Source organism: Pezoporus occidentalis, unplaced genomic scaffold (genome assembly GCF_034315485.1).
Source record: "Pezoporus occidentalis ecotype Australia unplaced genomic scaffold, CSIRO_AGI_Poc_V1 ctg117, whole genome shotgun sequence".
Lineage (NCBI taxonomy): Eukaryota > Metazoa > Chordata > Aves > Psittaciformes > Psittacidae > Pezoporus > Pezoporus occidentalis.
Window position 1 is genome coordinate 2,297,985 of NW_026912961.1, and position 14,290 is coordinate 2,312,274.

The following is a 14,290-nucleotide window of genomic DNA, read 5'->3' on the forward strand; positions in this document are numbered from 1 at the left end:
ATGGATTTCTGAATTTCATTCAGATGAAGTATTTATTTCTGGCTGCCTATGTTATTCAAAACTATTACAGAGTTTGAAAATTGGCAACATCACAGCATGTCTTTAGAGCAATCTTTTTCTGTTATTTCTGGGGTTGGAGTACTCTTGTTAGAGCAGCATGAGGATAACTGCTAACACCTCCAAAATAGGCCAGCAGTCATTATTGGTCATTTCAGCATCAGACTGGCTATTCAGTTGATTGTACAGACAAGCTTTTAAAAAGGCTGTCTCTGTTGCTTCTAATACTTAATTTTTGCAAAAGTACCTTGGGTACTTCACTATTGTTTTATTAATGGTCTATTTTCTCTCTTTCAGGCTGAAGATACTTCATCTGTGTGGCTTCTGCTTCAGACATGGTCTGGAGTCCATTAAAGAAATCAATAAAAATGTGAGTCTTTAATAACCTCACTGTCCCAACTGCTAACACTTCAGTCAAATGAAAAATTTCATATATCCTGAGAGACATTTTTAGCTTTTAAATGTACCACTGGTTTACAGAGAGCTATCATGTCACTTTGTATCTAGGTTTTTGATAAAGTTGAATCATAAAATTGTGGGGTTTTTTTTTGCAATATTATGCAAGTTTCTTAATTTCTTTCCCTTGGACTAAGTTTTTTAAAGTACAGATTGTGCCTTTTCTACTTCAGAGGTTATAATGATGCAATGTACCTAAGAAGTACAATCTATGTTATACCTGTTAATAAATACATTACCCTTAGTTTTTAACTGAGAGGAATAAGAGTGAGTCACATTCAGTAGTACTAAAAATTATACAGCAGGGATTAAGAGTATGTAGCAGTGGCCTATAATCTGCTCAAACTTGGCATTCAAGTATGTATGCTTCATATGAGGTGCATGCTTGAATACAGTTGGGTAAACAGCTGGAAATTACATCAAAGTCATAAAAAAGTCCAAATGGAGATGAAGCAGCAGAAAGGCAGAGAAGGGAAACGGGCAGGGGGGAGAGTCACTGCCACTGCCTGTTTGCTGGAGACCTCTCACAGGCTTTCACTGCACATCACCTTCTCACCATGCACTTCAGCTGCCTGTGCTTCTCTTCCTGATGGTAGGGAGAGAATGAGGAGGAGGTTCAACACAGGTATGGGTGGAAAAGGGAAAGATGGAGCTCCAAACTGGAATTACGATGCTTTGAGATATACTGTGGGTTGCAGAGGTGGTAATGTTTGTGAGTGAAATGAGTGGCGAAATTGGAGTAGGCTTAGGCAATTAGTTTTCATGGTGCTGTGGCTAAGTATGATACCTGTGTGTAATACTGTTTCAATTAGATGCTTCTTATTAATCGATTCTATTTTACTTCTGCTGTGCTTTCTTAAGTTTGTGCTAAACTGCTTAAACAGTCCAAATGGAAAACAGACAAAGGTGAATAAGAAAGTTATTGAAACCATAAGGGGATCCATTCACTCTTTTAACCATCTATAATATTGGAAAGATTAGTTAATATATGCAAGAACTATAGAAAAGAAATACTCTGTCTTCAGAGATAGTCAGAATAGTGTGATTGAAATATACATATGTTCTATTTCGTAATTTTGAAATGCTTGATAGTCCAGGTAAAATCTTCCTTTATTATACATGTGAGTTCCAAAAATAATATGTATGGAGGGATCAGAAGAGTGCTGCTATTTCAAGTGTGGGATCTTCCTGGAGCACAGTACTCCAGCTTTACTGGGCTTCTGCACAGTTCTACAAAATTACTTTCAGAGATCACATGTATTTAAACAGCATTTAAGAGTTCTGTAGCTTATCTCCCTGATCAGCTCACTCCTCTGCATTTTTGTTTGCTGAGGCGATGCTAGGTTTTGATGTCATGTGGTGTACCATGCCTCCTGTTCCTTGTTCCTCTGTCTCTTCTAATCTGCTCATTTAACCTCTGTGTTTGTAACATTGTCAAAGAGCACCTTCTCCAACTCAGAATAATAGGACACTTTGGTACTGATGCAATGAATCTCTTCTTGTTCACGTCTTTCTTAGGCAAACCTGAAATTCCTGAGCATGATTTCATGTTCTGTTCTTCAGCTGAAAAGATTCTCCAGCTAGCTAGTGTGTTTCATGGCACAGAGAAATAAACCAGATAGTACTGAAAATGGCACATGGGATATATTTGTATTTGTGGCTTTGGTTTCTTACTTATGAATTTAAAACTTCTCCTCCAGCGTATCCACAACCATTAGTCCATGGAAAAAGTGCTTTGGTTTTGAATATTTATTTAATTTAGAGCTGGATTTGAAGGGACAGATCATTTTGAAACAGGCACATAATTTCAGAACAAAGCACTGTTTTACCATTGTCTGCTGGGAATCCTGCCCTCAGCACTCATTCAAATTATATTTTATTTGTTATCTCTGTGCTGTTGTTAGGACTGTTTCACTGAGCCATGGCCTGCCAAGCAAGCACTGATTGCGTGGCATTGTGTAACACTGCTTGCATCATCTGTTTTACAGGACATATGCCATGGCAGTGTTAAATGACACACTGCACTTCATGCCAGTGTCTGAGATTTGTGTGACTTCTGTAACAGTGGGAACAAGGGAGATGCCAAAGACAATGACAGCCACTGAATACACAAGGGATTACCTGCACATGAAGGCAGAAATCTGGCCCATGTAGGCATTGCATTGGCAATATTGCAAGATTTTTGTATGGCTTGCTTTAAAACAGAATGTTAATATGAAGATTTCAATTTGTTTTCAATGTTCCTTATTATTTGCTTGTATTACATAGGAAGAAATATAAAGCTTTCAAATGAAACAAAGATGCAGATCTTTGTAGTGGAAGGGTCAAATCCCAAGTCATAGAAAAGTAGGGTTATATAGAAAAGTTGGGGAAAAGATGATGTTCAATCTCAGAGGGGAAAAAAATAAATAAATACGGAGGCTATGTATCCAAAGTCTATGCCCTCTACTTAGCAGTACATGGTAGTTAATACCACAAGAGATACAAAAGAGTGAATAAGTGAATGAGCAGGATAAGGATTACTGAAAACGTCAATTCATACACCTGCAGCCACAAAAGCAAACAAGAAGGTGAGTGCATTAATTTGAGCAGGAAGTCCCTGTCTGTCTAGTGAGACACACTCAGCTCTGGATAAGGCTGTTCCAGCTTAGCTCAGGAGTTTGTCTGCACTGAAAGCTGAATGTCCTGACTGATGAACAGAGAGCTGGTGTGTGTAAGCAACATACGTTTGTCTCTTTGGATAGCTGAACAAACCTTCATCAGACTCACAAGGGCTCATGACACTCTTTGGGTACAAAAATTTAATGGCCAGATGAGCAATCATAGAACAGAAGGAACACTTTTGTTAAATTAATTCTTGCTTTACTAAAATATTAGATTTTGCTAGACTCAGAATCGAGATGATACCACTTTCCTACTCTTACTAGTCCTACAACTGAATAATGGAAATATAGTGGCAAATATGCATCAAATTACAAACTGAAGTCCTTCAGGTAGCTGACATTTTTTAGCTAAAATTTCTTTTCCAAATTACTTGACAGCTGTATTTCTCTGAATTTCAGGGAACATTTCACAACACGTTGTACTGACTAGGGATAAATTGTTGGCAGGATTTTAGGCTGAGTCTGTCTAAGCCTGACAAAATAGTAATCAAAAACTATCAATGTAATAATTTTCAATGAGAGCATTCCCTACTTCTTAGGCAGAGGGGAACTTTAGATTTTTTATGTGATTTATTTTAATGGAAGGTCAGTTGGACTGTTTGTGCTTTCCTGGATCAGCTATTTAGCCTTGGGCTATGTTTCTGTCAATAAGAAAACACTGTTTTGATGGCTGGATTTGTATTCTGTTTAACTCCATCACAACTTTGGTATACACAATTTACACTTGCGGGTAGACACAAACAAGAGTGAGTGTGCGGGGAAGGAAGGGAATCTCAGTTCAAATTTAATTGTCTGCAATGAAATCTGAGTCTGGCTTCAAGAAAGTGAGAAGTCTTTCTGCCAAGAAAGACAGATGCTAGTTCTTCTACACAGAGCACTGAAAATCTGCTCCTTTGGTTTACTGATCTGAACGTAGCATTTGCATTTTCAGTTTAAGCTGGTATTTTAAGAGTGCACATTTCTAACTTACTGGTGATGGGATAGGAGTGAGCACGTACTCAGCAACGCATAACTCCAGGACTACTCATAGTCACCAAGACATAGGGAGACTTTGGGTTTTTGAAGAACTTCCTGGGTTCTTCATCGTTCATGAGCAGAAGTGCTTTTATTCTGCGGGCAAAAGACAATGAGATTTAACACCGTACAGTGACAGCACAGCACTAGGACTCCCCTTTGCTGCTGCGAGGAGGTGGGACGTGGTTTTAACCTATGGTGCTCGTGAACAGTACCCGCGCTTTTGGCAGTGCTGAGCAGAGCGGCGCGCAAGAGAACCAGCGCCCTTCCCGGCACCACCGGCGGGACAGCGGCGAGGAGGTCTGGCACCTGCAGGTCTTCGGCTTGGGGCCGCCCGGAGGCGCCCGCGGCCTTGCCCCGTACCTGCCGCAGCCACACTCCGCCACCTGCGGCCCGGCCTCCGCCTCCCGGCCACGCCCGGCCCCGCAGGGTACCGGGGCGGAGCAGGTACCGGCCCGCCCTGCTGCGCCGACGGCAGAGGGGTGCTGCCAGCTCGGGAGTCCGCTGTTTACCCTGTCCCGGTCCGCCTCGTCCCGCTCAGAGTATTCCCGGCTGATGGACCCCGAGGCGACGGGGGACGAGCTGTCCCGCCTGCGGGCCCTCTTCCTGGCCTGCGACGCCAGCGGCTCGGGTCGCATAGAACGGGAAGACTTCGCGGCTCTGTGCGCCGAGCTGCGGGTGCGGCCGGCCGAGGCCGAGGCCATCTTCCAGCGCCTCGACAGTGACCGCGACGGGGCCATCACCTTTCCCGAGTTCGCCCGCGGCTTCCGCGGCGCCACCCGCTGGCGGCCCGGCGGCGAAGAGCTGGAGGGCGAGGAGGAGGCGGCGTGCCCCGCCGTGGGGCTGGAGCAGCCCTGGAGGGACTTCGAGGTGCGGCTCGGGGAGGAGGCGAGGTACATCCCCAGGTAATGTCCGGTCACGTCCGAGGCGGCACAGGCACAGCCGCCCCGGTGGGCGTGGGGCCGGGACCCCAGGGTGCCAGGGCTGACCCTTCCCTGGGGGTCTGGCGGCAAGCTGCCTGTGCCGCCCTCCGGAGGGGGAGCGGTATGTCGGGCAGCAGCTTGCGCCGGTGTTGTTGCAATTGCCCAGCTGGGGAACGGCCGTATCAGAGTTGAGGCTGACTTCCCACCCGCCGTGCTTCCAGGCGTACACTAGCCCTCCCCACGTCTGTACCCCAGCTTTGAGAGTTTCCAGCTCTTTTATGAGCGTGCAGCCGCTTGTTTGCTTCCTCTCTGCTGCTCTACTAGCGCCCCACGTGGGAAAACCCAGCCGGTGGAGCGCTGGGGATATAAGGTGCTGCCAGCTCCGCAGACGAAACTTTCTTCCCCAGATGCCCCCTGACGGGCGCAGCATCTTTGTTGCACCCGTCTTCCGTCTCCTTTAAAAGGCAGACCAACACCACCCCTGTCTCCAAGTACGGCTCTCGGTCTGGGGAGCTCACTGAAGTCCGTGAGAGCCCTTGCCTTCAGTGTCAGTGAAATGAACACAATTCACGGTAGTTAGGTTTGGGGTTAAACCAGGTTACCGGGGGCCTCTCTGTACCAAGCTGGTTCCAGTTTACAGAAGCACATTTTTGTGATTTGCAGTAATCTGTCTGAAACCTGAGGTGCTCAAAATTAATATACAAATGCCGGCCATAAAAAGTAGAGTGATTCTGCTTCATTTTAAAATTGTAATTTAAGATGGAAAACCAGCAATCTGAGTTCGAGGTCTTGGCAGCTGATTAAGGGGCAGTTAAAAATACTACATGGATATATCTAAAGAGACTGTGTCAAACTGTAGTGGTAGTGGGTCCTGGTTGTGAGGTACAGAGAAGCTAACAAAAAGTGTGTTGATTTCTGTGTAACTTTTGTAACAATCGAATTGGATGTGCAGGTTTGGTTTTTAAGTTTTTGTTTTTTTTTTTTTTAAATTTTTTGTGTGTGGTGCTTTTTTGTGTTTTTTTTTTTCCTTTCTTTTTTTTTTGTTTTTTTTTACAGGAACTTGTAACAAATCAGTGGCAAATTTTTACCATAGCAGTCTCCATAAAGTGCACCTTAAATTCTCATCTACCCCAATAATTTGTTTCTAGGGACTTTTAAAAATGTGTTTGGGTTGTGAGATTAAACATTTATTCAGAGACTTTTTCAGATACTTAACCTGCTACTCATGATCACAGCCTGAGTGAACTGTTCTTTTCTTTTTGGACTGGAAGAGTAAATAACAACGGTTAGTCTTACAGACGGATCAGTAATTTCATACGGTCTTTACTTACCCAGTTCATGATGCTGTCTTTGCTCCGTAGTTTGCTTCCTGCAGAAAGAAAACAATAAAAGAAAGGTCCACTTGAAAGTTTGCAGAAGCACTTTGTGACGTAACCTAAACCCAGACAGAAACTCAATAGATGGAAAAAATCTGACTCATGAACAGTGATGGCATGTGAAAGCATCTGTCTCCTTTCGATTAGTAAGACTATCTCAGTATCTAGGTTACTATCTTTGCCCCAACAGTTTCAATATAGTCCAGTTGTTTGTCTAAGAGGATGGTAGGAGGGAAGGGGAATAGCTTTTGTTGGCTTTACTGTGCTGACATGTCCTTAAGTTTTGTTAAATTCATCACAGAATCATAGAATCATAGAATAATGTCATATGTGTTATGATTCTTATACATCAGAATTGCAAACATAACTAGATTTTGATAGTTAAATACATGTGTATCAGCCCGGCAGTAATTTGATGTAAATGCTTCCTATTCATGTTCAGCTTTCTGAATAGCTTTGAACATCCTTGGTAGTTGGCTGCATTTATTAGGTGTGTGTGTGTGTGTGTGTAAACATCAGCTGGAGAACAGTGTGCCCTTTGTTTCCCTGTTCCTTCTCTGTCCTGTCCTGAAGTAGTAGGAGCTGATCTGTGTTACAGCCCAACTTTTTTCCATTTGTGGCTTGCAACTTTTTTTGTTCAAACATATGTATAATTTTTTTTTCATGTAAGTAGTCCACTAAAATCACCAGGACCACTTAACGCAGGTCATGAAGGTACCGTAGTTGTTGGAGGAGTCTGGGCATACGATTCATTTTAAGCAACAGAAAGTAACAGAACCATGTAAAGTACAAAAGGGTACTTTGGAAGTTATTTATCTTGCATATTTATTGCGTTTATCTGTTTGTTGCTATTTTTTTGGGAGAGGCAGTACAGACCTTGCTTGGAACACACCTTTATGTTCAATACTATAAACCAGTTGGTGTTCTCACATTGTGGGCACACATATGTCTTCATATATTTGCTGTAACATTGACATTGAAAACCATGAGAAAAGTAATTAAAAAGAAGAAACTGCTCAAACTGTTGTCCATAATTTTTATCTTGTTCATGTGTGGTTTCAATCTCAATCATTTTAGGGTTCAGTCCCTCAAAATGCTGTGCCTTCTGGCCCTAGTCTAGCAAAACACTGGGATATGTGCTTTAGTGCTATTGTGGTTTATATAGAGAGAAACAAGGCACAGCAGATTGAAGTAGCGAGATAAAACCAGGTCTGAAGCCAGGAGAAAATGACGCAGTAAACATCTGTGGTCTTTACCATTCCTGAGCTTGACTGAGTGCCCATGGACATCAAGGGGAAATTTTTCACTGATACCAATACACATGGTTCAGCCTCTCTTTCTGCAACTGAGCTTTTAAAAGCTGTAAATAAGCTCCATAATGATGTGTCAAACCCAGTGACAGATCAATATCCTGACCCAGTACTTAGTGTAGTAGCAGACATTAGACGTAGCATTGCTTACTGCCAGGTGTTGCCTTGTTCCAGGTACTAAAATCAATAAGCATAGTTTGAATTTAGCTAATTTTTAAAAAAAAAAAAGGTAGTTTTATTATGGGATAGATCCTGCCTCTCTGTAGTTTGGTGTATCAGTTGTACAGTTCTGTTAGCTTATACTTTAAAATGTCCAGGTTTGTACTGGAGCTGTGGTTGTATCAGTTACAGTTAAACGGGAATTGTAACATCAAAGAGAACCTTCTCAGCCTTGCTCCTTCCCTTCCCATATGAACAGATTTTTTGGGACTAAGTTCAGTTAAATTTCTTGGTAAAGTGGCTCACTGCGAGTCAAAGTATTGTTTGTCTTCCTCTTTACATATGCTTAGTGGGCAGTTGTGTTTGCAGCACAAGAAAAGTGGAAAGTCTAAAGTCTTACAGACTGATGACTTAATAAAATCTGTGAGGTCAGATTTTAGTGAATATATATCAGGTATAATGAGTAACTAAACACAAAAGTTTGCAGTGCCTTTGGTTTTTATGTAGTGAATTGACGCATGGAGCATACCTTTGTGAGCCATAGGAGATCTGTTTTATTGAGAGTTTGGCATGTTAATTAGTTTGTCCTCTCATGAGTATTTGCAATGGTACAGAAGTAGACAAAAAAAGGTAAGAAATCTATCTGATGCACCAGGCAGCGAGTGGTCCAGTGTACTGTGTGCACTGGAAGGGTTTAGCCCTTCACTGTATTACTGGGCACTTGCATTCTTTTTTAATCAGTGGCCAACCTCACTGGCTTGATATTGAAAAGATTGAAAGGTTCCCTCCATGCTGCTAAAGGAATGTGTTCTATATGTGTTCTAACTATAGGCATGTGTTCCTTTAAGCATGCTTGAAAGTCTCCTGCAGCAATGCTTTTCCATTCCTTGCCTGAGCAAAGAGTGATCCAGCATCCACTGGCACTTCAAGAGAAAACCTGCGCTTATGAATGCTACAACAGTTATTTGTGTAAATACCGGCCTGTAAATTACAGTCAAAAACTTTCCAGAAAATAGATTTTAAATTTTAATGTCAAAGACCTTAAATCGAAAAAAAACCAAAGATTTGGGACTGTGTGTGCTGTGTGCATTTTCTCTCTGTACTCAAGGCTGCTCCTCGAATCCTGTGTTCAGTTCTGGGCCCCTCAGTACAAGAGAGACATTGAGGTGTTGGAGTGGGGCCAGAGGAGGACAAGGAAGCTGGTGAAGGGTCTGGAGCACAAGTGTAATGGAGGAGCAGCTGAGGGAACTGAGGTTGTTTAGTCTGGAGAAGGCTCAGGGGGCACCATATAACCCCCTACAACTACCTGAGAGGAGGTTGTAGTGAGGTAGTGGTTGGTCTCTTCTCCCAAGTATCAAGCAATAGAACAAGAGGTAACAGCCTTGAGCTGTGCCAGGGGAGGTTTAGATTGGATATTAGGAAAAATTTGACAGAGAGGGTGGTTAGACATTGGAGCATGCTGTACAGGCAGCAGTGGTCTCACTGTCCCTGGAGGTGTTCACAAACCATGTAGATGAGGCCCTTAGTGATACGGTTTAGTAGTGGGTTTGGCAGTCCTGGGGTAATGGTTGGACCTGATGATCTTAAAGGTCTTTTCCAACCTCATTGATTCTATGATTCTTCTGTATTATAGGATCACTCTGGGATAAACCGAATCCCTTTAAGCCCTATCAGGTGAATTTTCTGTGATATTTGGCAAATTGGAGAGTCTGGAAAATTAACTAAATTAATATGAACATGAATGGGTGACTCAATCTGGAGAAGGAAGTTTGTACCCTGATTTCAAGTTAGAGTCTTCTGCTTCTGAAAGCCCTCATATTTTGTTGGTTTCCTTTTTAGTTTTGAGGCCTGTTTTACTTGTGTGCCTTGTAATTTGGGTCAAGCTGACTATTCATGGGACTCTGATTTCAGTGATGCCAGACTCTGAGATTTTATGCATCATACAATTCCTGAGTGTCCTAATGTGATTATGATAACAGTTTGCCACCAGTCATGTCATCTGGAGCTGTAGAGAAAATGTGGACCTGGAGGACATGATAAGAAAAGAGTGGTTTTTTAATCATGTGGTACTGGAACTGTGAAAGCAGGCAATGCTCATGGCAAGTACTGCTGTGTGACAATAAAGGAGAGGGGCTCTGCTGCATAAAAAGCTGTGCAAAAACTGTTGTGCTTTTGCCGTCATGGGCTAGGATGGATTTTTGCCAAAATCAACAGAGAGCACAGCATTAAAAACTTATCAGCAATTTGTGTTTACTTCCAAGAGATGATGAGCCATGATATACACACTAGAGAGATTTCCTTGCAGGTTGAAGTGTGTTCCCTGGAAAGTTGGATAAAGGCAAATCCTGAGGAGAACCAGATGCTGTGTCCCCCTTTGTCACAGTGCTGGAGACAGGATCTCTAAGATGTCTTGTAATACATCTCATGACAGAGGTTTGACAAATGTGCCCTGTTGAAAGTGTGATGGATGCCCTGTGTGTGTGCTAGAAGACTTTCTGAGCTACCTTAAGGTTTTACTCCTCCTCTGTTCTTTGCTTTAATCAGAACAGCATCTGTGCCAAATAACTTTAGCACTGTAGCATTTGTTTTCTGGTATTTTCCTGTCGCATGGTTGTTCATCACAACCATATCCTTTAGAGCATTCTCCTTTTCCACAGACTTCATCTTTCCTCCCTGTCTCACAGTTTTTTTCATTCCTGTTCCATTGGCTGCAAATCACTCCTCTGTCTTTAGGAAGGCAACAGTATTTGTTCCCTGAAAACACTAAAAATCCCCTCACTGGGAATGAGCCCTTGGCAGGCTCTCCCATCTGGGTATTGCAGATCTGTTAAGTTGTCTTTTAAGGCAGCCTGTTTCTGAAGCAGCAGATACAGAAAAAGAAACGGCATTAAAAAACCCCATAGTGCTTCAGGTTGAGAAATACCTTGAATTTTACACTGTGTTAACATTTCATGTAATTATTTTTTTCCTCGTGGCACTTAATCTAGGAGAAGGTGTTAGGTACTTAGCCGTGACAAAAATATATCCTTCTCAATTTGAAATGGTTTTGCTTTTCTGGTTTGGTTGAGCTTTTTTCTGAATTGGTTGAGCTTTTCTGGTTGCATGTCCAGTGTGTCTGCTTTTCAGAAAAAGGTATTTCTCCATCTCTTGGTAGCACCCATAGGTTATTGGTCTCAAGTGTAAGGACAATCATCAGATGTGTAATGATTGATCTTTCTTTTGCTCCAACCACCCGTCTCAGACCACCGTATGTTTTATCCCTTCATGCTCATACCAGAACAGAGTTGCTGCAAATGATAAGAGTAATTTTACAAGCTGACCTTCTCACTGGGAAGAGACCATTAGAGTTTAGGAACAGGAGCACTTAATTAGCATGAAATAAGTTTTAAGTGTAGTGGTGATGATCTTCTCTTTTACATGCATCTACAAAAATAGAAACTACATTTTCCTAGTGCTTGAAAGATGTCTGGGTCAAGAAAACAAAGAGAAAATGTTTGGGGACCTTAAGTCTGCAAGTAGGAATATGGATAAGAAAGAAAACAGAGGCCAGTAACTGACAAGGGATGATGTTGAGAAAGATACAGATGTACACAGAAGGGTCTGCAGTAACAGTCCTGCTGAGGAATGCTGTGGTCTAGTCTTCCTATCTTTCAATACAACCTTTGCCAGCTAAGCCTGACAACTCACAGGCAGCTCCCACCTGAGTTAGCTCTTGCCTTGTTTTGCTGCTTTGTGCTCCCCACAGTGCTCTGCACAAAGAGGCCCTGAAATTGTGCTGGTCAGCTCGTCAGTCTCCACCTTCCTAAAGCAGACCCAGGACAACATATGCAAATAGCAGTAAAAGAAACAGTGAACTCTTACCATATGAGTAAGGGAAGGTGGTGTTATAACATCATCGGCCTGTATTTGATTCCTTCCAGTTTTCTGCTAGCTTGTTGCACTTTGTACATCTTTGGTGGAAAACTATGTTGAAAATACTGCCCTTGAGGTCAGACCAAGAGGCCCATGTAACATAGCATACTCGCTCTGGCAAGTACATAGGGAAGACATGTAAGATACTGAGCAACTGTGGAGTCACTCTTTGATAAATACCATCAACTCCCTCTGAGCTGCATTCATAGAATCATAGAATTGTTAGCGTTGGAAAGCACCTTAAGATTATCAAGTTCCACCCCCCCTGCCATGGGCAGGGACACCTCACACTAACGCATGCCACCCAAGGCTCCATCCAACATGTCCTTGAACACTGCCAGGGATGGAGCATTCACCACTTCCTTGGACAATCCATTCCAGTGCCTCACCACCCTCACAGTAAAGAACTTCTTCCTTATGTCTAACCTAAACTTCCTCTGTTTAAGTTTGCACATGTTACCCCTTGTCCTATCCCTACAGTCCCTAATGAATAGTCCCTCCCCAGCATCCTTATAGGCCCCCTTCAGATACTGGAAGGCTGCTATGAGGTCTCTACGCAGCCTTCTCTTCTCCAGGCTGAGCAGCCCCAACTTTCTCAGCCTGTCTTCATATGGGAGGTGCTCCAGTCCTCTGATCATCCTCGTGGCCCTCCTCTGGACTTGTTCCAACAGCTCCATGTCCTTTTTATGTCGAGGACACCAGAACTGCACACAATACTGCAAGTGAGGTCCCACAGGAGCAGAGTAGAGGGGCAGAATCACCTCCTTCGACCTGCTGGTCACTCTCCTTTTGATGCAGCCCAGGATATGGTTGGCTTTCTGGGCTGCGAGCGCACACTGAAGCCAGCTCATGTTCAGTTTCTCATCAACCAACACCCCCAAGTCCTTCTTGGCAGGGCTGCTCTGAATCTCTTCTTTGCCCAACCTGTAGCTGTGCCTGGGATTGCTCCAACCCAGGCATAGGACCTTGCACTTGGCATGGTTAAACTTCATGAGGTTGGCATCAGCCCACCTCACAAGCATGTCAAGGTCCCTCTGGATGGCATTCCTTCCCTCCAGGGTATCAACCAAACCACACAGCTTGGTGTCATCGGCAAACTTGCTGAGGGTGCACTCAATCCCACTGTCCATGTGTCCTGGGTTCCGCAGTAGCAGTCATGTTTTTCCTTTGTGTTAACTGGTGCAGTGCTGTGTTTTGACTTCCAGTTTGAGAACAGTGTTGGGTCAGGCGCCCCGTCTCTGCTTCCTCACAGCCTCCCCTCCGTTCCTCCGGGAGCGGGGAAGGGGAGATCCCCGGTGCGGGGAGGCAGGGGGGGAGACGGACACGGACCTCGATTGTTGTCAGCTCGGCACCACTCACTGGGAGTGAGTGAACAAGCTACCTGACTGGGTTTAAACCACGACACCATGTCAGCCACAAAGATGTTGAACAGGACCGCTCCTAACACTGATCCCTGGGGGACACCACTCGTTACTGGTCTCCAGCCGGACATTGAGCCATTGGCCACAACTCTTTGTTTGCAGCCATCTAGCCAGTTCTTTATCCACCAAGCAGTCCACCTATCAAATGTCTCTCCAATTTAGAGACAAGGATGTTATGTGGGACAGTGTCAAATGCTTTGCACAAGTCCAGCTAGATGACATCAACTGCTCTACCCCTTACCATCAGTTCTGGAGCCCCATCATAGAAGGCCACCAAATTGGTCAGGCAGGATTTCCCCTTAGTGAAGCCATAGTGGCTGTCACCAAGCACCTTGTTGTTTTTCATGTGCCTTAGTATGCCATCCAGGAGGATCTGCTCCAAGGTTTTGTAATGCACAGAGGTGGGACTGACTGGTCTGTAATTCACTGGGTCATCCCTTTTCGCCTTCTTGAAAATGGGGGTTATATTTCCCTTTTTCAAGTGATTGGGAACTTCACCTGACTGCCATGATTTTTCAAATATGATGGCCAGTGGCTTAGCAACTTCAGCCGCCAGCTCCTTCAGGACCCGTGGATGGATTTCATCAGGTCCCATGGACTTGTGCACATTCAGGTTCTTAAGATGGTCTTGAACCAGATCGTCTCCTACAGTGGGCCCAAGGTCTTTATTCTCACAGTCCCTGCATCTGCCTTCCAAGACTTGAGTGGTGTGGTCAGTGTATTTGCCAGTGAAGACCGCAGCAAAGAAGTCATTCAGAGCCTCAGCCTTCTCCAAAGCCAGGGTAGCCAGAGTGGATCATTAGGCAAATGGTCACTGTACATTCAGCAAACCAAAATAATACATGAATTGATAGGAATTAGCATAACTCTTTGGGTTAAATGAAATTATGCCACTTAATATAATCTAAGTATTTGATATCTGTGTTTTACAGGGTTGTTTTTATTATTTTTTTCTTTCTTCTGCTCTTTCTGTATTCTACCATGGTATGTAAAATCTAT

At 43.6% G+C, this 14,290-nt stretch overlaps 1 protein-coding gene across 1 annotated transcript in view; it reads left to right on the forward strand.

Annotated features, from left to right (window-relative positions):
* The first annotated feature begins 4,649 nt into the window (after nt 1-4,649).
* Nucleotides 4,650-14,290, forward strand: part of RASEF (RAS and EF-hand domain containing) — a 37,310-nt gene continuing 27,669 nt past the window's right edge. Inside the window, exon 1 of the mRNA XM_062640767.1 lies at nt 4,650-5,095. Within this exon, the coding sequence (XP_062496751.1) occupies nt 4,746-5,095 (350 nt within the window). The 5' untranslated portion in view covers nt 4,650-4,745. The remainder of the gene's footprint in view (nt 5,096-14,290) is intronic.